The 24,486-nt window shown below is 42.4% G+C and overlaps 1 protein-coding gene and 1 long non-coding RNA gene across 5 annotated transcripts in view; one reads left to right on the forward strand and one right to left on the reverse strand.

The window, feature by feature from the left end:
• The window catches only part of RNF128 (ring finger protein 128), a 103,062-nt gene that overhangs the window by 57,585 nt on the left and 20,991 nt on the right, over window positions 1-24,486 (reverse strand). The window contains exon 1 of one of the 3 annotated variants that reach the window (XM_078065485.1): window positions 4,896-5,628. The exons of 1 other annotated variant lie outside the window; for it this stretch is intronic. In XM_078065485.1, the coding sequence (XP_077921611.1) occupies window positions 4,896-5,388 (493 nt within the window). In that variant the 5' untranslated portion in view covers window positions 5,389-5,628. Of the gene's footprint in view, window positions 1-4,895; window positions 5,629-24,486 lie in introns of those variants that run through there. One more of the 3 variants, XM_078065483.1, reaches the window with a different exon arrangement.
• Window positions 5,659-24,486, forward strand: part of LOC118533600 (uncharacterized) — a 36,510-nt gene continuing 17,682 nt past the window's right edge. For both annotated transcript variants that reach the window (XR_013444855.1, XR_013444856.1), the window contains exons 1-3: window positions 5,659-5,829; window positions 9,976-10,063; window positions 11,276-11,299. This is a non-coding gene — a long non-coding RNA (uncharacterized LOC118533600). The remainder of the gene's footprint in view (window positions 5,830-9,975; window positions 10,064-11,275; window positions 11,300-24,486) is intronic.

A 24,486-nucleotide genomic window follows, 5' to 3' on the forward strand; every position in this document is an offset into this window, starting at 1 on the left:
GTCGGCTCACCCGATTCCTAAAGTGTTGAAGGTAGCATTTTAGGTAATGTGGACTTTGAAGTACTCCAGGCTATTCATCTTCAAATTATGTACTACCAACATCAGATTCCATTTTTGTTTTCTAAAATACATTTAACTATCTTCATTGTCATAAAAACACTTTTTTAGTAGCTTCCAATATGCCAGGCACTGTGTTAAACACTGTATTTGCATTATCTCTTTTAATCCCAGAGATCTTTTTTTTTTAAAGATTTTATTTATTTGTCAGAGAGAGGGAGAGAGAGAAAACGCGCGTGCACAAGCAGGGGGAGCGGCAGGCAGAGGGAGAGGGAGAAGCAGGCTCCCAATTGAGCAGGGAGCCCGATGCAGGACTCGATCCCAGGACCCCGGGATCATGACCTGAGCCGAAGGCAGACACTTAACCGACTGAGCCACCCAGGTGTCCCTCCCAGCGATCTTATGTGGCAAGATTATCATTATGCCCATCCTACACAGGAGAAAACAGAGACTTAAAGAAGTAAAATGACTGGCCTAAGATTTTAAAGATACAGAAAGTCCCTGACTTCCGATGATTCAACTTACTGACTGCTTCAAAGCAAAATGCATTCAGTAGAAACCGTACTTCACATCTGGAACGCTGATCTTTTCGGGAGGTAGCAATTTGCAGGAGATCCGCTCTCAGGATGCTGGGCAGTGGCAGCCACCGGGGACGCCCAGTCAGACAAGCGGTCATGGTGGTGAACAATCTGTACACTTATATCCCTTCTGTACCATACAACCATTCCGTTTTTCCCTTTCATTACAGCATTCAATAAATCACATGAGACAGTCAATACTTCGGTATCAAATAGGCTTTGTGTTAGATGATCGTGCCCAACTGTAGGCTAATGTAGGTGTTCTGAGCACGTTTAAGGTAGGTCAGGCTAAACTATATTCGGTAGGTTAAGGTGTATTAAACACATTTTCGACTTAATATTTTCAACTTACGATGGGTTTATCAGGGACGTAACCCCATCGGAAGTCGAGGAAGTTCTGTAGTTTAAGTGGCAGAACCCAACCTCTTAATATGTTTCAACAATGTATACAAAGCAACCGTTTTATACATCCCATCGGAGACCACCAAATCATTGACTTAAACTGCTTGGTTTATTCACTTTTTTTTTTGTTTTAACAGCCCTCAGGAATAATGCTTCTCCTGTCCTGCCTTTGAATATGTTTCAAGTTCCTGTAAATGTGTCATGGATTAGAAAGGTTGTAGCTCTCTTTCAATTAATTCATGTCTGCGCATATTGACTCAAGGAAAATTGTACAAGCAAGTACCTATACCACTTCAACCCGTGGGCTGTGCTCAATTAGACAGCATGCAAGGTTCAGGCCCATCTGCCTCGGAAAAGCAGAACAGTTAGTTGCACAATAGCACGTGTAGCGTGTCTCTCCGTGACAATCCTACATTTTACATGGCTTTCATGCTTACTCTCAGTTTTGGTTGCTTATTTCATTCTCATACTTAAGATAAGCTATATGAATAGTGATTAACCTTGGAAACCAAAAATTTCTCCTAATTTTCTTCCAGGATTCTGGATCAATTTGACTGAAAAATACCCAGAGACTGCAAGACAAACTGTTAATAAACATCTATCATTTGCAATTATTTATCTGTGTGAATCAGGATTTTCTGGACACTTTGCAACCAAAATGAGGTATGGGAACAAACCGCATTGGTTGATGCAAGGCTAAAACCACCTCCTGTGACATTTTGGTATATATAAAAACAGCCTCGGGGTGTCTGGGTGGCTCAGTGGGTGAAGCGTCTGCCTTTGGCTCAGGTTGTAATCCCAGGGTCCTAGGATCCAGCCCCACATCTGGCTCTCCGCTCAGCGGGAAGCCTGCTTTCCCTCTCCCTCTGCCCTTCCCCCCCCCCACCCTAGCTGGTGCTCCCTCTCTCTCTCTCTTTCTCTCTCGAATAAATAAATCTTAAAAAAAAAAAAAAAAGCCTCATTTTCCCAACTGAATGCTCTTTAAAGTGGAGTTTCTCTCCAATAAACAAAAGTTTTAAAGCAACTGCTCTAAACCAGTTAGTTCTGTTGCTTCAAAGAAACGGGTCTTCCTTCATGTTCCCAGGCCTGTGATAGGTGAGAGTATGGATGTTCAGCATAAACTTAAAGAACAAACAATTCAAGCACAGGCTCCGCTGAGAGTGGGTCAAGAGAGGTTTCATAAACACCTAGGACAGCAACGGCTTTTCAACATTTGGTGGCCTTGTATAATTCAAGCCAATACACATTGAGTTAATCAACACTTAAACCTCAATCCCACCTTTTTGCCACGAAGATCCCGGATAAGTTGTTTCTGATCAGAGATTACAATGAACCCTAGGCTTACTCAGGAATGAACAAAGCAAAACACAGAACTTTGGGAACAAATGTTCAACAACACACGTGCATGAAATGCAAAGTGATTTTCTCCCCCTGTGTTGAAAAGCAGTTTCTCTAGGAGTTTACGGAAGAAATGTGATTCTATACTTAAAGTAACTAGCTAGTTTTTTGATGGCTAGTTACCCTAATGGTAAAGTTTGCTACAGTTATCATGTCCGGAAGAAATTTTAAAGTCCTCAAATACCTTTCTGAGTGTAATTTAGCTAAGTGGTCAATACTGAGGGCTTTATTTCTATATAGTATCCTAAAACAAAACAGCCATGATTAGATTCAAACTGACAGCTGCATGAACATTTATCTGTATGTTTTTTCTGCCTCTTGTTAGCATTAACCTATCGTAATAACTGACTTTAATTGAGTGTAATTATTATCTGCTAGGTGGTTTAGATTTATTATCCTTAAGAATCATGGCAATGTAAGTATCTCCATCTTACGGAGGCAGAAGCGGAGTCTCAGTGAAGTTAAAGAACCTGACCAACGACACAAAGCTATTGCGTAGTAAAACCAGAATCTGATACCCGTTCTTGACTACAGGGCCTGTGCTTTTCCTAGTACACCATATGGTCTCTGAATAACATACAAGAAAGATGTATGTAGAGTGCCTGGCACTCAGTGGGAGCTCAACAAAAGTTAATTTTATTGTCCCTCAAAACTATCGGACAAATATAAGCCTATATTCTTAACAGAATTAGGATGAAAGCACTCTAAACGGGAACTTTAATTAAAGGGTATTCTTCATTTCCCAATCATCCATGCAAATGAATCTCATTTGGAGGAGACAAAGTCAAACCTTTGCATTTACGTAGCCAATGGAAATGTAAGGACTTTAAATTTTACCAAATCCTTCATTGTCATTTTTATTAGGCTTTAAAAAGTAATTTCATTCTAACCAATGAATTATCAACCAAGAGAGATACAGCTGCTCCTTTAACAGACATTCAAATCTAAGAATCACAGCAGTTTAGAGCTGGAAGGGATCTTAAGAGTTCATCTAGTTCGCTTTTGCCTCTGCACACTCTGCCAATTTGGCCTCCACCTTCTACCTCTCTATTATTATTTGGCTAGTGAGTAATTTGTACAAGGTCACAAAGCTGCTAGAGGCACAGAAGGGACTAAAAGAACTCCGATCTCCTGAGTTCCAGTTCAGTGCTCTTTCCATTATACCACCCAGTCACTCAATGTGAATGCTCTCTCTAGGCAGGACCAAACCCACTGCTTTTAAGAAAAACGCAAAACCTCTAGCACTTAAATAAGCAGATTCATCTCCCCAGTGACTCCCTAAAAGGCTAATCCTATCAGCTAGCCTTTACTGAGAAGGATGATGTGTTAAACTCTTTACAGGCATTATTTCATCTCATCCTCAAGGCAAACCTGTGGGAGTAGTTCTTTCTTAGTTCCTTCCCTTTTGATAGATGAGGGAACACAGACTCCAAAACTTCAAATAAGTTGCCGAAGGTCACAGGACTAGTTAGCAATGGAGCCGGAATTTAACCAAGGTCTGACTTGGGCCCCAGCTCTCAACAACTATGATATACTACTATTATGTGTCCCTTCCCTTCTACCCAATTTTTTTTTTCTCTGTCCTTTGGGGCTTAGGATCATACATATGCTAAGACTACCTAATCACAAATAAGGTTTCTGGAAGAATCACCGAACAGGGAAAAACAGTAACCCACAAGATCTCCACAAACTGAAGACGCACCCAGATTACTTTTTCCCCAAAGTCTAGGCCTTTGCTACCCTCATGCACAAAGCTCTTTTATCAGTAACATTAATCACCTGTTTCGCCACTCAATAACCTAAATCGGATTTTTCAAAGGCCAACAAAAGCACTGATACCGACAATCACTTGGGACCCGAGACCCCCGGGGGCAGAGAAGAGCCCAAGAACTAGGCAAAGTTTCTGCCCAAACTGCAATGAGGTTAACAGGGCACAGTAACACAATCTCGAACTTGATACTAGGAAACATGGAGAGAAAAACAGGGAGAGAAGAGGGAAAACCCTGCCTTGGGCCTGAGTCTGTTAAACATGGAAAGAGTGAGGAAGGGATTTTCAGGCCGCCTTCTCTCCAGTCATTATTTCAAAGCCAGTGCCCACCACCAAAGCAGCCAGGGCAAGACACCCTTGTGGAACACCAGGAAAAGGCGACGCAAAGAGCCCAAACAGTCCTTCTCGAGTTGCCAGCCTCCGCACTCGGTGTAAGTCTTACCCTTTTCCCCCCAGCCAGGCAAAATCTGGAGGATTTTCTCGCCCAACCCCCCACGCAGGGTGAAATCTCGGGAAGGAGAGGACCCTGCCCCACTCGGTGGGGACAGAAAGGACACTCGCTTTCCTTCGGAGCAAGGGGATAGGGGGAAGACAGCACGGAGGAAAATAAGAAAGAAAAAAAAGCCACAAAAAAGAACAAAAACTGGCCTCGGCAGGGGGTTGATGGGGCGCAATGTAGTAGCTGCACTCACCCGGGTGAGACATGGGGATGACCTCATTGCGGGTCCCCGGGAAGTTAAAGATGACGGCTCCAGACGCCCCTCTCTCGTAAGCCAGATGGATCTTGTCGGCGAAGGTGCAGCCCCCGCCGCGCTGGATGAGGGCCAACCAAGAGACCTGCACGGTGCTTCCCCAGTCCCCCGGGACCGTGGGCACCGTGAAATTCGTGTGCGGGTTACAGGCGTTGAGCGCCCCCGGCCCGTCGGGCGGCACCAGGACCCCAGCCACAGGCTCGAGCGGCGAATCCTGGCCGTACACGCCCTCCTCGCTCAGCTCCCACACTGTGCGGTTCACTCCGGTGTGCGGAACCCGCCAGGACACGTTGAGGTACGCGGTCCACACTGCCTCGGCTCCCCGGGAGCCGGGGGCATGGGGGCTCAGCGCCAGCAGGAAGCACCACGCCAGCAATCGGGAAAAGCCGCAGCCGCCGCGGCACAAGACCCCGGCCCCGGGCGGCGGCCCCATGGCGCGCGCGCTCTGCGGTTCCCGAGGGCCCCTGGCCCGCGCCCTCCCGGCTCTCGGCAGGACCCCGGCCGGGCCCAGGTGCGCGCCAGGTGCGGAGGGGCCGGCGCGCGCGGGGAGCGAGGTGGGAGCCGCGAGGCACGTAGCGTCGGGCCGAGCGGTTGCGGCAGATGCAGCTCCTCGCAGCTCCCGTCCTCTGCTCTCCGCTACTGCCGCGGCCGCGTCGGGCTCTGGGGCTTTAGCAAGAAGCTCCGCCCAGGCGACTGGGGGTAGAGGTGGCAGGGAGGGAGGAAAGGACACTGCGGGATCCGCCTCTTAAAAGGGTAACGGGATGGGCAGGCGTTAGGGTAGGCGCTCAGGCTGTGCGGCCAGGTGTGTCGCGGCGTGTTCTAAAAAGATGGTCAGGCCGGGAACTACAGAATCTGCGACCAGAAAAGCTCTCCGGTAGGATCCGAGTCCGTTTTGCATTGCGAGAATGGGTTTTTCCCTCCGAACATTTGCCTAAAGGCCGTTTTAGCCTTAAGGTGCCAGAATGTGAAAGTACTTCTGAAAAGCACAGATCCGAAGGGTCTGAGTTGGAGTCAAGGGATTTTTGGGTAGGTGGGTGGTGCTGGGGGCAGCTGTTCATATTGAGTCTGGGGGGGGGGGGAGGGGCAGGAAAAGCGCGTTGTTACTTTTTTTTTTTTTTTTTTAAAACCTTTCTCCTTTCCTGCTCCAGACAGGCGTCATACCTGGGTATTTTCTTAACGCTTACCTCATGCTAAATAGACTGCATCAGAAGCCCCTTCTGAAAGTAATCTTAGTCCTCAGAAAAGAATTAATAACGTTTCCATACACCTCAAAACTAAGCCTCTTTTCTTCATCTTCCACAAACCAGGTTTACTCAAATCTATATATCTGCACCATTCCTGACCTTAACTACACAACCCTTCCCCATTTCCCACCAACTGAAAGGACCCTGACTCGGCGATTCATTCATGGCACTGTTGCATTATGATTCCTCCTTCCTTTAAGTGTACAAGTTTTATCTACCCAGTCAATTACTGCATTTAATAGGTGCTCCAGAAATATGCATTGGATTGAACTGAATTAATACACCTGTTTTATGACAGCAATGGATAACTTTTGACCTTGGGGAAATTACTTCTCTGTGCCTCAGTTTCCTCATCATCTGTAAAATGGGGATAATAATATTACCTACCTCATAAAGTTGTTCAGACGATTAAATGAGTTCATACGTGTAAAGCACTGAGAACAGTGCTTAGCAGAGTGTAAAAAATATATCTGTTAAATACTATTATTACTAAACAGGGTCAGGGACCCCACCATACCTTTTAAATAATCTTAAAGTTGTCACTTTGAGATAAAAATCAGAGAAAATGATGTTCAGGATGTTTCAGCCACTTTTTCAGTTCAAAGGGATATAATTCACTTTACCCAGCCCAGCATTTGTTAAATTCCCAATCAATCAGTCCCCTCAGTCCTTGGCCCAACATTTACTTAATCAATATTATTCCCAAAGATTAAGCATGGGACAATTCTTCACTTGATACTCTTATGGCTTGAGAGAAACCTAGAGGAAAATTAACACCATAACTAAACAGCCTGTAGAATCCAAATAAATGGGCAGTTCTATGAAACATAAACCCTATATACTGAAAAGAACATTATATTAGAGGTCAAGGCTGGTATGGGAGGCCAATAGCATGGCACCCCTAACTACTGATGATGTTAATCTCCGGGATAAAAATTACCTAGGGAAAAAAGAAAGGGTAGGATTGATCATCTCTAGGAAATGGTACAGTTCCAGAAATTGTCTGAATTTGTTGGTGAAAAACAGTCAAAATTCAATAAATATTGCCTGCATGGCAATCAACTATATTGTACTTTAAAGAAACACTGTGTTTAAAATTAAAGAGATCTGTTATAACGCATCTACAAAAATGACCGTTACACAGATATTTGTTAGTATCCAATCTTAAATATTTACGCCACCTCAACTGTATGCCAGCCACGGGCTAAGCATTGGGGTAAAAAAAAATCAAATAAGACATTAACTCTGCTGTCAAAAGAATTCACGAATTAGCTTTTATGAGACAAACAAGCAAACTGATAGTTGCAGTATAGAGTGCTATATGTACATAGTGCAAATGCTATGACAGAGGTGTGCACAGGGCAGTAATGGGTAACAGAAAAGAGGAACCTCACCCAGACTGGGAAGTAAGGAAAAGCTGCCCAGAGGAGGTTACACCTGTGCTGAGATTGAGACGGTTTGCCTTCCAAGGCGGAGAATAACACAAGGGAATGAATGCACTGAGGCATGAAACTGACAATGTTGGGAGACAGCAAGTACTACGGGCTCTGTAAACACAAAAGGGTTGGAACCCAGAGTACCAGACATAAAGTTCAGCAGGTACACAGAGGTCAGTTCTTGAGAGGCCTTTTGGTAAAGCTAGGGAGTTTGGACTTTATCCAAAAGCAAGGAGTAATACAATCAGGGTTTACGCATGGAGTAATATAATCAGATCTGAATTTGAGAGATCATTATGGCTTCTCTGTGGATAATAGATTGGAGGGGGCAAGACTAGAAGCAGGGAGCCCAGAGAGAAGATTTTTGGCAGTGCTCCAGGTGAGAGATGAAGGTGGCCCAGCCCAGACCCAGGAGATGAAGATAAGTGGACAGATTGGAAATGTATTTTGGAGGATGAGAGAGAGGGATGAATTAGGGATTGCTCTGAGGTTTTTGGCTTGGAAGACTGGATGGCATTCAATCGGGAGGAGGGTTTTAAATGTGTAGAAAGGGTAGGAGGAGAGATGAGCTCAGTGTAGACCTGTTGATCTTGAGGTGCCTATGATGTAACTAGGTAGCACTGTCTGGTGGGCAGTTGGATTTTCTGATTACTGAACACCTACCAAGCACAAGCCATTGGCGAGGTGTAGGTACACAGAGACCAAAAAAAAAAAAAAAAAAAAGTCCCTGCCCTTGCCCTCAATGAGTTCACAGTTTAGTAGGCAAGTCAGAGAGGTAAACAGATAATAACAGCACAGTTTAATAAATGTTATGACTGAGAAAAACATGGAGTACTATGGCAACATGGGTGTGGCTGAGTCTTTAGGAACAAATAGAGTTAATCAAGCAAAGAGAATAAGGATATTGAGGCAGAGGCAATAGTCTATTACTTGAAAACACCAGGAGCTTTCAGGGAACTAACGTTATTTAGTCAAGTATGGCTGGGAGGCAAGTAGCAAAGGGAAAGCCAGGGGAAGTGAAGCTGGTCAAGTAGGTTATGCCAGAACATGAAGAGTTTAGAAAATTGTGCTAGAGAGTGTCAACTCATTGCATATGTACTTGCATACACACGCACACTCAAAGTGAATATGGCAAAATGGTAACTGTTGAGTCTAGATGGTGGGTCTGTAGGTGCTCATTGTACTATTTTTTTCAACTTGTCTCTGTATTTTAAGCATTTTGCAATGATGAGTTTTAAATTGTGAATTTATATGAAAGTCAGTGGAGCAAATAAATGATTGTTGTCGGACCTAAGCTTAAATAGAGCATCTGGGTTGTACGAGGACAAGACCGGAGGCTGAGGGACTAGTGAGGAAGCTCACCTCCACAGCACTATTATGGAGGTCTAGCCCAGTTGTGGAGATGGAGGTATCAGACGATGAACCGTTAAAATCATCCTATGAACTCCCCTTGCTATGAGTCCATTCTCACCAAGCAACCTCATTATCCTTTAGTGCCTCATGTAAATATGCCTACAGGGAGATAATGCACTGATCAGCAAACACTAGTATCTGGTCCACTTGGAAGTTATACTTCTCATTATAAATTAATCAGTTGGCATTCTGGCGTATGTATTGGTCTCTTGTGAATTTGGTGAAGTGTGAGTCAGTCCCCAGGAGCCCGGTCTCTGGTTATACCACCAATCAAATTTCAAAGCCTACAAAGCTAGGAGCCAGACTGCGCATCACGACTACATCAAAGTCATTCCCCTCTGTGGGGACTTGTCTGGGTAACTCCATGGCTTTCTCCGATCGTATCCCTCTGTCTCGCTGTGATTTCTTTTCAAACTGCAACAGAGCCTTGCTGCTAACAATGAGGTCTGTGGATCAGGAGCATCAGCATTAGCAGGGAGCTTGTGAGACATGAAGAATGTTGGGTCCCACCCCAGACCTGCTGAGTCAGAACCCACGTTTTAACAAGATCCCCAGGTGACTTGTACATGCACATAAGTTTGAGAGGCCCTGGGGTAGACTATTCCTGATGGGTAGCCAGCACCCAGCCTCTGCTTGAACACTCCCAGCGTCAGAGCATTGCATCCTGAGTAGTGCTATACTTTCCTTGCTGGAAGGTTTGTGTAAGCTCAGTTTGATTTTGCCTCGGTCCTGGGACCTCACTTTATTCATATATATTCCTTATACCCTCAAACCAAATGTCCTAGCCCTAGATGTATTCCCTCGGGGTCCTGCCGTCCCTAAGGCTAATTAATAACAGCTGCTGTTCGTTGAACGTTTATACTCTGTACTTTACATGCATTATCTCATTTAACTCTCACAGTCATCCATTATTATTCCCATTTGCAGAAGAGGAAACTGGCTCAGAGAGAACTAGCAACCTGCCTAAGGTCATTTGACTAGTCACAGAATCAGGATTCCAGTGCAGTTCTGACTCGTAAGTATTAACAGCTGTATCTTCCCTCTGGAGGGTGCCATTCGCATTTTAACATCGCCTTATACCAAAGGCAGTTCAAGTGAAATGTTTCTTGTATGCATTTCAGGCACTGTAACCCGTGAGGGAGACACACTTGGGCCAGGAGCCTTTTTGAATTCCTCAAATCCTACCACAAAGGCTAACCCTGCCAAATATTTGTACCAGCAGTACTGAATTGAAAGCTGCCCCGAGCGGTGCACTATCTAATAATGAACTAATAAGCCGAGCAGCATCCTGCAAAAGCAGCAGCAAGGCACCACTGCGGGCCGATTAAGTTTCCCGTCACACTGAGTCGCTGCAGAGGCGCAAAGATGGACGATAGCGTTCCGCCTTTAATATGTCTGCAAGAAATGAGACATCACATCTGGCTTCTTACCATTAGATAAATGGCAAGGCACCATCTGGGACAAATAGTGTCCTGGCATCTAAGCAATGTCGTGGCTACGCAGCTCCACCACCTAGGTGTAGAGAATGCCTAGAGAAGGGATGGCCACAAATTTCTGCTCCAGGCAGCTGTTCTGCGGAGAGCAAGAAGAAATGGATGGGGGGTGTGGAGAGAGCGAGCAGCCAAACAAAACAAAAAGCCCAAAATGGGATGGTGCAGCATACTTCAAAATAACATCATTTCTGAGTGCAGGTACATCTCAGCTCAAGTGGGTATACAGCCATTAGAAAACAGGGCATCTTTTTTTTTTTTTTAAACCAAGCTTTCATGCACTCAAAGAGAAGACAGAATTTCAGAGAGGGGTTTTACAATAGTGGGGCTGCTGTATCTGAAGCAGTCTTCTCATATCCGTAACACTAATAGCTACCATCGAGAACCTACCATAGGCCAGGTACTTTCCACCTATGAGATAAGTATTATATGCTACTTGTTACAGAAGAAGAAACTGAGGCTCAGGTTAAGTAACTTGCTGAGGTGACCCATGGTAACCAAATGGCAGAATTGGAATTTGACGCCATGTCTTAGTACAAAGCTACGCTCTTCCCATTACACCGCTTGCCACTCTATCCAACAGTGCCTTCGAAAGTAGAGGTAGGAAGGCAACGTATTTATTGAGAACCTACTATGTGCCAGACACTTTACATGCCTTAATTCTATCAGTTGATTCTTAGAACAGGTAATGAAATCCCATTGTAATTATAATTATTATAATTCCCTTTTTTTTTCAGATGAGGAAGATGAGGCTCAGAAAGGTACAGTATCTTGCCAAAGGTCACACAGCCAGTATGTGGCAGAGTTGGAACTCACACTGGGAGTATGACTCCAAATTCTATGCCATTTTCGCTCTGCCGTACTGTCTCTCCACATACATAGTAAGGATATTATTAGAGGGTGGAAAGAATGGGTATTTTTTTGTTGTTGTTACTATGTTCAGTTAGCCACTGTATGGGTTTTTGATGTAGTGTTCAACGATTCATTAGTTACGTATAACACCCAGTGCTCATCACCACACGTGCCCCCCTCAATAAGGGATGGGTATTTTTACAGCCACATCCAGTGACATACTTTAGTATACTAAGAACCCCCTCACCAGAGTGCCCTGATTTCCTACCGTGCAGCCCCCAAATTCCTAAACAGAGGTTATGAAAGTACGTTTAGTCAAGCACATCATCGTCATTTATAAATGCCTACGTTTTCTGTTGAGCACACTCGCACTCATGAGTGTGTGGAGAGGAGTGCCTGAACGTGTGTCACGTGCAGAAAGGGCGTTTTGTGTCCATTGATGAAAACTGGTACAGAAAGGAATTGTATTGATGGAGGACAATGCAGAAAATTTGTGCTCAACTGTGTCGACTTGGTTGCTACTGGGGGGTCAGATTAACTATCTTGAGTTTGGAGAGATGATTGAGGGGATCCTGGATTGCTAAAGAGGAACAAGGGTGGGGAAGAGCCCAAGGTATGGGGAGCAGGAAGGGCTTCAGGGAAATGTTGGGCAGGGCCAGTGCTGGGGGGCGGGGCCGGAAAGGACTATGGACTCGAGTGGGAGTGGTTTTTACCCTCCACTGCCAGTATCGGGACAACCTAGTCGGGAGACTCATCTGGTCACAGGCAGTCTCCTCTCTTGCCTTTTCAGAAGAAGGTTTCAAAAGAAATAAATCTGTGACCACAAGAGATTTACATATATGCTATGGAAAGAAAGGAAAACAATTACTTGGGAGAAAATGGGAGAGAAAAATGTGTTTTTTTTTTTTTTTAAGATTTTATTTACTTATTTGTCAGGGGGAGAGAGAGAGAGAGCACACAAACAGGGGGAGCGGCAGGCTCCCCGCTGAGCAAGGAGCCTGATGCGGGGCTCGATCCCAGGACTCTGGGATCATGACCTGAGCTGAAGGCAGACGCTTAACTGACTGAACCACCCAGGCGTCCAGAGAAAAATGTTTTTAATGAATTTGCCCTACACATATGAACACATATTTGAGCTTTACTTCCAACCCATTCCTGCTACTTACTAGACTAGATTCACACAACTCCCCCATTCCCTTTGTTGTTATTTTTAACTTTGCTGTTGACTGGTTATGTGACACTGAGGAAGTTTCTCTTTCTTCTTGTTCAACTATAAAACAGGGATAATAATAATGCAAAATTACATAGCTATATTTTGAACCATGTAATGTTCCCTCAGATTAAAGCCTAACAAATCGGATAGTATATCTAAAGAAGTGTCTCTGATCTTGCCACTGCCTAGGACAAATGACAGAAGGGAGTGGGCCTGGCAGGCGAGGATAGGATCTGTTTGCTAAATTAGTGAGGAGGGGAGGTCTTAAAAATGTACATGGGCAGTGAGGCTTTTGTTTAACCTACAGACAGAATGGGATTCATTTTTTTATTATTTTTTTAACTATTTTATTTATTTGACAGAGAGAGGGAACACAAGCAGGGGGAGTGGAAGAAGGAGAAGCAGGCTTCCCGCTGAGCAGGGAGCCCGATGCAGGGCTCGATCCCGGGACCCTGGGATCATGACCTGAGCCAAAGGCAGACGCTTAACCGACTGAGCCACCCAGGCGCCCCTGGGATTCATTTTTTTTTTTTTTTAAAGATTTTATTTATTTATTTGAGAGAGAGAGAATGAGAGAGAGAGCATGAGAGGGGGGAGCGGGAGAGGGAGAAGCAGACTCCCTGCCGAGCAGGGAGCCCGATGCGGGACTCGATCCAGGGACTCCAGGATCATGACCTGAGCCGAAGGCAGTCGCTTAACCAACTGAGCCACCCAGGCGCCCTGGGATTCATTTTTTAATAGGAACATAATTTGATAATTCCCAGTAGACCTGGGATTTCTGAAAAGCAATTTAAGAATAAACATGCTTATATTGTATCGCGATCACCTACTGAGGCCAAGGCTTGCTTTTTTAGAAGCTCAAGTCTGCCTGAGTGTGGGCAAAGGCAGCCTTTGTATTCCAAGGGGCAAAGTCACAAATTCTCAGCTGCCAATTATATGCATTAGGATTAGCCACAGTTGGCCAGGGCTGAAAACTGATCAATAACACGTAGTAAACAAGTATTTGGCAATAAGTGACTCGGTGCTATCACATAGTTGAGACAACTGAAATCGGCTGGCTTACCACTCATAATTCACACAATAACTAAGTTCTGTCACACCAGAATTAGATAAGTGTTATGGTTATATTGGTCGCAGGAACCAGGCAAAGGACAAGGAGGCCTTCAACAAAAGGATATTTTGTGGCTACAAAACTTACTTTGGTTTGACTTCATCACAAATCATGCAGTGTAAAGCGTAGGAACATTAACGGGGGGAAAATGCTACCGGGAACAACCAAAGGAAAAAAATGTCCAGATCCACTGAACCACAGCACGCTCTGGAATCTACAAAATCCCTCTCCCTTAGCTGACAATCTTCCAATTAGCAGGGAGCAGGTTCACTTTTTTTTTTTTTTTTTTTTCCTAAGTTGTCTCTGTGTAACTTTGGGGGCAGATAGCATCAGTATACTTCATGTTCTTCATAGCAAACTAGTTCAGCCTTGGAAGTCAGTGACTGCTTAATATTCTGGATGTTGTCAACTCTGGAGCCACAGAAAGCCTTTCACCAGAGGCAATGAAGTGGCTCAGTAATGTTTGCTCTTCGTGAGGAAAAAAAAAAAAAAAAAGCAGAAATTGAAAGCCTGAAGCTCTTGTTTGTTTGAAGAAGAGGCTCGTCGAATTTACCTGCAATAATCGCCCCAGTTCATTAAGTGTCTTCGTTTTTCTGAAGTGGGGATGGCCGAGGTGTTTAGAGACCTGATGAGAGCACATGCTGGGGCCCTACGCACCGTGTTTACGGTAGCGCACCCTGCTGATTCCAGGACCTGCTATTTGGTTGGATTCAAGACGGGATGAAAACTTCACACACATTTCAAGAAGGCAGCTATCTTCTCTCAGTGCTTTCAGTTATGCCCCTCATAGGCATTTTCAGCAGAGGTTCTAAGACAGAGGTAATAGTAAAAAAAAAAAAAAAAAAAGTGTATTTATAATGCCTGCTTTCTTTTTTTCACAGAATCTTACCCCTGTCACTGCAAGTTGTGTTAGGTAGCAGGGAACAAGCAAAGAAGCAGCAGACTTTCTGCGGGGGTGGGGGGGGGGAATTGCCAGACTCTTTCCACCCAATCACTGCAGTCAATATATAAATTTAGGAATAAAACATTTTTACTAACCTTGACCCTGTGGACTGTCTGACATACAAAATTGTAAGCAGCAAGTATCATTGGGCATGCAGGAATTATAATTTTCTCTTTTGGAGTTTCAGTGATTTAAAAGAAAATTCACCCATTCTCTAACTTATTCATTAGAATAATAAATTTTGGGGGGGCGCCTGGGTGGCTCAGTCGGTTAAGCATCTGCTTTCGGCTCAGGTCACGATCCCTGGGGTCCTGGGATCAAGCCCCAAGTGCGCTAGGCTCCCTGATCAGCGGGGAGCCTGCTTCTCTCTCTCCCTCTGCCCCTCCCCCTGCTTGTGCTCTCTCTCTTGCTCACTCACTCTCTCAAATAAATAAATAGATATTTTTTTTTAAAAAGTATAATAAACTTTTTTAGAGCTTTTAATATCTATAAAGTCTTATGACAGTTGCTGCGGAAGATAAAAAGATCAATGCAACATGGTCCCTCCATTAAATATCTCAGGCTACTGGGGGTAAATTGTATCAAGAAAAATTTTGTGGGTCTTCTCTTTGTTTTCGCCTGCATGCATCTAGATTATCAGCAATACAAGCTTTAATTGAAAGCTTTGTCCAATCTCAAATGTCTACTAATGGAACAGTGATATTAATTTTCTCTTAGACTATTGTAAATAGCTTTCTAATTGATCTCTCTGCTTTTTGTCTCTCCCCCACTCCACACCATCCTTCATCTTACTGCCATATTATGCTTTCTGAAACATAGCTATGATTCTGTCACTTCTCATTGCATATTGAATAAAATATAAACTCCTAAACTTGAAAGGCTAGTCCTCCACAATAGAGGTCCATCTGAGCACTGCTTCCTTTATGTATCTGACTGGACCTGTGTTATATAGATAACATCTTCCAGACTCTGCTACTTTTATTTCCCTACATATCTATCACCTCCATCAGAGACAGTTCCTTGAGAGGAGGGACCGCATATTTTTCTTCTTGGCAGCCCCAGCTCTTACCCTGGCACCTTAGAGTACGTTTGAAGAACGAAGAAATGGCTGGCCAGAGCTGAAGGGCAGGCTGTCTATCTGGTATGAATTTTTCCCATTGTTTTTGTTTAGGTATAATTTACATACTGTAAAACTCACCCTTTTTAAGTGTATAGTTCTGCAAGCTTTGACAAACGTATCGTTGTGTAGCCACGACCACAATCAAGACACAGAACACTCTCGTCACTCCCCAACTTCCCTTGTGTTATGCCTTTCTAGTCAAAACCCTGCCCCGCACCCTTACCCTGGCAACCCCTAGTCTGTTTTCTGTCCCTATGGTTTCGCTTTTTCCAGAATGTCAGATAAATGGGGGCATTCAGTATGTAGCTTTTTGTGTCTAACTTCTTTCACTTAGCAAAATGCATTTGAGATTCATCCATGTTATTGCGTTGGCATGACATTTAAACAAAAGAGTTGTCAAAGAGATGGGTGCTGTGAGGGGGTACGAAGTCCTGTGTGAGTATAGAGGCGAGAATGTTTGCTTCTGACTCAAGGAATTAGAGGAAATTCCATGGAGAAAGTAACATCTGAGCAGGGCCTTAAGGGACAGGTGGGGTTTTTATAGGTATGAATGGCAAGGGACGATATATCAGGAAAGGATACAGCGGGAACAAAAGCTCAGAGTCAGGGGAGAGCAGAGTGGATTTAGAAAACACTGTTAAGCTTCGGCTAGGGTACAAGAGGAGGAGTAGCGGGAGACAGGTTAGGGCTTTGCTGACCTTGAATACCTATTTAAGAATTTGGTCTTGATTTTATGAGGCAGTGGTCAGCCATTGCAGGTTTTCGATTCAGACTCTTCTTTGAGGAGAGTAATACTTCTGCCTGCAGGTAATTATGCTGTCCTGCCAGAGCTGAAGTAAGTTGTTGTCCTCTGTCGGGGTGAGTGTACAACAGGGCAACAAATGACATCGAAATATATCAAAAGCATGCCAAAGATATAAAATATCCGCACTAACAGTACTTGCTAGAATGTGTGTTCATGATATGACTGAATCCAACACCTACAAAAAGCTCCCTTATCTCTCCATTCATTTGTATTCTCTCAATTCTCTCTATAGTCAAGGTATCAAAAAGCCAAGTATTGTTCCTGGATCCTCTTTTCCTAGTTCTCCACAGAAACACCTTCACAGGGGCAAGAATTTATGTTAGGGCTTCTATCTTTAGCAGAGAGCCAATAAACAAGTCCCAGCTTAACAGCATTAGTTTCTTTTGTAAAACCATATTACCCACCAGTATTATCCAGATTTCTATGCAAAAAGAACCCCTTCCTATTTTGGATGCTTTTCCTCTTAGACAAGAATAGACTTTTGACCGAAGAGGATATGCAGATGGCAAATAAGCACATGAGAAGGTGTTCAACATCCTTAGCCATTAGGGAAATGCAAATCAAAACCACAATGTGATATCACGGAGTGCCTCCCAGAATGGCTTAAAAAAAAGTAGTAACACCAAATGATGATGAGCATGTGGAGAAACAGGATCACATATACAAATACATTGTTGATGGGAATGTAAAATGGCACAGCCAATCTGGAAAGCAGTCTAGCCGTTTCTTTCTCTTTTTTTAAGATTTTATTTATTTATTGAGAGAGAGCAAAAGCGAGAGAGAGCATGAGTGGGGGAGAGGGAGAGAGGGAGAGGGAGAAGCAGACTCCCCGCTGAGCAGGGAGCCCGATGTGGGGCTCGATCCCAGGATGCCGGGACCAGGACCTGAGCCGAAGGCAGACGCTTCACTGACTGAGCCACCCAGGCGCCCCTCTTGAACAAGTCTGGCAATTTCTTATAAAACTAAACATTCAACTACCACATGACTCAGCAATTTCATTAGTTTCATGAGCCTTTATCTCAGATAAATGAAAAATTATGGTCACTAAAACCTGAATGTGAATGTTCATAGCAGCTTCATTCATAATTGCCCCAAACTGGAAACAACCCAGATGTTCTTCAATAGATGGATGTTTAAACTGTGGTACATCCATACCCTGGAATACTGCTCAGTAATAAAAATGAATGAACTATGAATATATGGACCAATCTGGATGAATCGCCAGAGAATTATGCTGAGTTAAAAAAAAAAAAAAAAAAGCCAATCCCAAAAGGCTACCTGCAGTATGATTCCATTTATATACTGTTTTTGAGACAAGAATATTATAGTAATGGAGAACAGATTAGTGGTTGCCCAGAGTTAAAGAGAGAGTGTGGGGTGGAGGTGGGGTGGCTATAAAGGGCAACACGAAAGAGCCTGTAGTGATGCAGTTGCTCTGAATCTTGACTGTGGTGATGGTCACACAAACCTACACACGTGATAAAATTGCATAGCGCATGCCGATGAGTGCCTTAAAACTAGTAAAATCCAAAGAAGGTGGGTGGATCAGATCGATGTCAATTTCCTGGTTGTGATATTGTGCTCTAGTGACTTAAGGTAATATCACTGGGAGAACCTGGATGAAGGGTATAGGATATCTCTATTTCTTTTTCCTTTCCTTTTCTTTTTTTTATTATTATGTTATCTCTATTTCTTACAACTGCACGTGAATCTACAATTTTCTCAGAATAAAAAGTTTTTTAAAGAGAGGAATATGTGTTGGTTGTAGAAATGTATACGGCATTACTTGAATTAACTTTAGGAAATTATTTTTGTTTTTTTTGCCAAGGAATCTGTATGTTTTCTTATGGCATTAAAAAAAAAAAAAAACCAACAGTAAAATTCACCATGTTTCTAGTTTCAGCTATGTTGTCAAGAAACAAGGAGCCCAAGGAGGGCAACTACTTCTGCTTCTGCTAGAGTGGTTCTAAACTTTTTTAAGAGTCAGAGCTATTTCTGGGACGCCTGGGTGGCTCAGTTGGTTAAGCGTCTGCCTTCGGCTCAGGTCATGATCCCAGGGTCCTGGGATCGAGCCCCACGTCTGGCTCCCTGCTCAGCAGGGAGCCTGCTTCTCCCTCTCCCTCTGCCTGCAGCTTCCCTTGCTTGTGCTTGCTCTCTCTCTCATCTCTCTCTCTGACAAATAAATAAATAAAGTCTTAAAAATTTTTTTTTTAAAAAGAGAGCTACTTCTGAAAATTTGATGAAACTTATGTACAGAATAAATGAGCACACACAGTTTTGTGCCCAATTTCAAGGGGTTTTATGGGCCTCATGAAGTTTATCCAATGACCCCATGTTAATGTTGGTCTACAGCTATACTGTTCTATGTGGTAGCCAATAGCCCCATGTGACTATTTAAAATGAAATAAAATAAAAAATTCAGTTCTTCAGGCACATTAGCCACATTTCAAGTGCTCAATGGCCACAGGTAGGTAGCTTGTAGTTATGTATTAGTACAGAGACAGAACTGAATGTTCTAGTGAACTGAATTGCTGTAGAACATTTAGGATAAGATTTACTTTATATTTTAAAAAGCAACTCCATGTACTTATAACTTCAAGAATACTTTAGCTGCATAAAGACCCTGTGTGACCCACCTGTGCACCTCCAAGGACCCCCCTCCCCCGACACTCCCAGCCTAAGAACCTCCTCTTTAGGTGGATTCTATTTTATCCATAAATGTTTTCTTTTCTATTGGGTTTAATCGAGGGACTAATTTAAATCCCCTTTGAATTAAGTAGACTATAGACCGAAATTATGATCATTTCAATTATTATATACAATGGCAGAAGAAGACAGGGCTTGCATTTGCAAGTACAAAGCATTGTTTCAAGTGCATGAAGTACTTTTGGAGGAGAAGATAGGTACAGATGAATAGGTATTAGGAGATAGTCAAGAGTCAGGCTCATCTACATAATAACAAAACAATTCGTTAAAAGTGGAACATTCAGTTGCTTTGTTCAACTAGGATTTTTATTTATTTTAGTGTCATGTAAACATATGACATATGTTTTAAATGCTGTGATGGGAAAACAAATAACTGAGTTGAGTAACATTTTATTTTTACTTTTTTTTAGATTTAAATTCGAGTTAGTTAACATATAGTGTATACAGTGTATTATTAGTTTCAAGGGTAGAATTTAGTGATTCATCAGTTGCATGGAACACCCAGTGCTCATCACATCCCAAGTGCCCTCCGTACTGCCCATCACCCAGTTACCCCATCCCCCCCACCCACCTCCCCTCCAGCAACCCTCAGTTTGTTTCCTGTAGTTAAGAGTTTCTTATGGTTTGCCTCCCTCTTGTTTTTATCTTACTTTATTTTTCCTCCCCTTCCCCTATGTTCATCAGTTTTGTTTCTTAAATTCCACATATGAATGAAATGACATGGTATTTGTGTTTCTCTTACTGATTTATTTCGCTTAGCATAATATCCTCTAGTTCGTGCATGTCATTGCAAATGGCAAGATTTCATTCTTTTTGATGGCTGAGTAATATTCCATTGTATATATACCACATCTTCTTTATCCATTCATCAGGTGATGGACATCTAGGCTCTTTCCATAGTTTGGCTATTGTGGACATTGCTGCTATAAACATTGGGGTGCATGTGCCCCTTTGAATTACTATTTTTGTGTCCTTTACATAAATACCTCCTAGTGCAATTGTTGGGTAGGATAGTTCTATTTTTAAGTTTGTGAGGAACCTCCATACTGTTTTTCAGAGTGGCTGCACCAGCTTGCATTCCCACCAACAGTGTAAGAGGGTTCCCCTTTCTCCGCATCCTCACCAACATCTGCTGTTTCCTGACTTGTTAATTTTAGCCATTCTGACCCGTGTGAGGTGGTATCTCATTGTGATTTTGATTTGTATTTCCCTGATGATGAGTGATGTTGAGCATTTTTTCATGTGTCTATTAGCCATTTGTATGTCTTCTTTGGAGAAATGTTTGTTCATGTCTTCTGCCCATTTCTTGACTGGATTTTTTGGTTTTTGGATGTTGAGTTTGATAAGTTCTTTGTAGATTTTGGATACTAGCCCTTTATCTGATAGGTCATTTGCAAATATCTTCTCCCATTCCATAGGCTGCCTTTTAGTTTTGTTGACAGTTTCCTTCGCTGTGCAGAAGCTTTTTATCTTGATGAAGTCCTAATTGTTCACTTTTGCTTTTGTTTCCCTTGCCTCTGGGGACGTGTCTAGTAAGAGTTGCTGTGGCTGAGGTCAGAGAGGTTGCTGCCTGTGTTCTCCTCTGGGATTTTGATGGATTCCTGTCTCACATTTTTAGATGTGTAGGCAGAAAAAAGGTAGAGAAAATGTAAGGGTACTTGTGTCTTGCAATAAGTAGCTTTCTGGTTCATTGAATTTGTCAAGTCTTTAGGAATAGAAGGCATTCATGCTTTAAGTGGCAGTCATTTACAAAAGCTCTGATGATCTTTTCCTTATTAGAAGAATTATATTCTTTCTGGGGGGAGAAGGGCAGAGGGAGAGAGAGAATCTTAAGCAGGCTCCAACCCCAGCATGGAGCCCAATGTGGGGCTTGAACTCACGACTCTGAGATCATGACCTGAGCCGAAATCCAGAGTCAGATGCTTAACCGACTGAGCCAGCCAGGTGCCCCTAGAAGAGTTATATTCTTAAAACATAAACAATATCCTTACCTTCCTGGTTTTCTCCTTCAAATATTGAAATCACTTTTTTTCTTTTTTGAATTGAAATTCATTTTCCACCTAAAGCTAGGTACACACCAGAATTCTTATATTGAATGTATAGTTTTCTCAGGGTCATTGTTTCTTAGTCTCCTACAAAAGAATTGAGTTAGATCGCAATTATAGATACTAGTAGATGGGAAGCAGTGATGTAGATAATACAAAACAGCAGACAATCAAAAGACACTTGGGGTTGGCTTTGAAGTGCATTTTTCAGCACGTTTTCATTTTATGTTTTACTCAGGCATTCCCTTCAGACCCATAAGAGGTGATTCTGAAGTAGCATGAGTGATCAAAGACAGTTAGCCTTAGATTTCAGCATTGACAGTGGACTAGCTGAATTCAGATAATTAAATTATTGGCATAACTTAGCATATGCATATCCTGTATATCACCTTACTCCCGTGAGCATGTAACCACTAAAGAGAATCTATGGACTCATGGGTCTTATTCATTCCGGGAATTTATTTACATCGTCAAGGTGCTTGGTTTTAAAGTAATCAATTAGATTGAGTTTTGTTTTATTCAAATCTATTTGGCTGACCTTGACTGAGTATCTTAGTGTTTTCTTTAAGATTTTATTTATTTATTTGACAGAGAGAGAGACAGTGAGGGAGGGAACACAAGCAGGGGGAGTGGGAGAGGGAGAAGCAGGCTTCCCGCAGAGCAGGGAGCCCGATGTGGGGCTCGATCCCAGGACCCTGGGATCATGACCTGAGCCGAAGGCAGACGCTTAATGACTGAGCCACCCAGGTGCCCCTCTTAGTGTTTTCTTAATTGAAAGAGTTGCCATATGGTGTCAAAAGACATTGGAAATTGTGATTCAGATGCCGAGGTAGCATGTTACTATTTAAATATGCTTAAATACCAAGGTGTTTGTATTAGCCATGAAAATGCTCAACGTGCCCTCTGCTGGGCCTTTCTAATGTTGGAACAATAAAGTGCTGTGTCATCTGGTCATACAGTGGGTTGAGGAAAGGAATTCCACTGTAAGTACTACATGTGATGAGCAAACCATAAATATCAATTCACAAGTCTTTCTGGAATGGATGTCTGGCTCACGTAGTTTCACAAGGAAGATTTAAAATGCCGTCTAGATGCAAAGAAACCGAAACTTTGTTATGTGCTTAGGAAATCCCCTGTGTTTTATGAAATGAAATGATTCTATTGTCCGGTAATCTCTCCATAAATATGTAAACCAACTAAATAATTCTACCATCATTACGTTATTGTGTAATTATTGCATTATTATGTAAACCAACTCAGTCATTCTGCCACAAGAGGACAGCTGTGAGGAGTTGAATTTGAATTCAAGATTTTTTGCAGGGTTTGCAAAGATGCATTTCCATCCACTGCCCCCCGTCCCCGTGGTTTTCTCTGAGGCCCAATCTTATAAATCAGTATGTAGTCCTATAAATTAAGTGGGTGGTTTGCTTATGAAGAAGATTGGGGGAATTAGACTCAGTGTTTTCTTTGGCAAAAGTTATTTATATCTTTTTCTTGGATCAAAATATTTTTTAACAGCCTCTGTGGTAAAGTAACAAATATCCAGCAACTATCTTCCAGACAACCACCTTTACAGTTAGTGGAGTTGTACGCAACTCAGTTGTGTAGATTGTACACATAGCCACATTTTAGTTGGCCACATTTTCCTGCTTATAGCTTCAAAAGAAGCAAATCCTGAAACTACACGGAATCTAGAGAGACTATTGTTTCTACTCTCCCCAGCGCCAACTGGCACTCAAAAAATAGAACTGGCCAGAATATAGCTGGCTAGTTTCTTTATGAATTTCTCCCCAAGGCACAAAGATCAGCTTCTCACACCCCTGGGAATCTAAAAGGTTTTCATTTTATCACACTGAAAATTCTTCTGGACTATTTCAGTCAATGCCTTCAATTAAATCATTGTTCTCTGAGTTTTCTAACACATTGTCCTCAGTTGCTTACACCATTATTAAATGATAACAGGTGCAAAATTAATGCTTGGAGCACTAGAAATTTGCCTTTTGCTGTGTTAGTTCTCACTGCTTTCCTTTTGGTATGGATGTTAGTGCCATGTCAAAGACGGGAGAAACTGACTCAAGGACAGGAAAACAAGTATATTTAAAGGAATTGGGATTATACATTTTTTCCTATTTCAGTAGAACATGGTACTTTATGGTTTAGCTTCTCAGAAATAAGAATACCATCTATGCAGTAATTAAGGGTAAGAATTTTTATTTGTCTGTTTTTGCCATTTTGTTTGGCAGAAGGCAAAGAAATCTTGAATCACCCTTCTACTCTGAGTAATGTTTTCTTTGTCTAAAGTGCAAATGGGTATTGTGACTTCGGAAGACATTCTTAGAGAACATGCTCTCTCTGAGATCTTTGATTTTACTGTAAAGAAATGGAAGTATCCCCATAAGAAGTTATACCAGAAAATGTCCCAGATGAATATCAAAAAAAAAAAAAAACCCACAAAATACTACAACTTCATGTTTTTAAAATGTAATTCAGGCTAAGGGCACAGGCCATTAAACGGAAGCCTAAAGTCCCAGATTTGTAATGTATTACTGCTTGAAGGAGACACATTTTGTCAGTATTTACCACTTCACTAACATTTTAAGTGCTCATAGAGCGAGGATTAACGGGCTGTGGACAAATATTTCTTCAGAGACGTATTAATAGCATATCCAATAGTTTAAACAGTTTTTGGAAACAATGTGGATATTCTTTTAGATTTAACTGTTTTCATTGCTGGAAGTACAGTCCAGGAATACAGAGTAAAGAAAATAGAACTCTACTTTCATTATGAAATTATTTTGCAAATAGAGTAGAACTTTACTAAATCAGACTGGCTTGAAGTTGGCAAGTTCTATAATTGGAATTACAGAACATAGAAAGCTTTCGTTATTTTGGAGAAAGGCTAGTAGTCATTCTATGATGAAAGGGAATTCATGGTGTCTCTAAATTCTGCACTGGGAACAGTTACCTTGAATGAGAAAACCAATTTTTCTAGTGCCTTAGGAAATATTCATTTACATAAAAGCAATTGGACTATTAATTAAAACCATTTACATTGTTCTTTGAAGTAGAGTCCTATATTTCATTAGCCTTGATTATGTTATTGTAGATGTCTAAAAAGCTATTTTAAAAAAATACCCTTCCAGAGTTCATTGA

This window comes from Halichoerus grypus, chromosome X (genome assembly GCF_964656455.1).
Source record: "Halichoerus grypus chromosome X, mHalGry1.hap1.1, whole genome shotgun sequence".
NCBI classification, from domain to species: Eukaryota; Metazoa; Chordata; class Mammalia; order Carnivora; family Phocidae; genus Halichoerus; species Halichoerus grypus.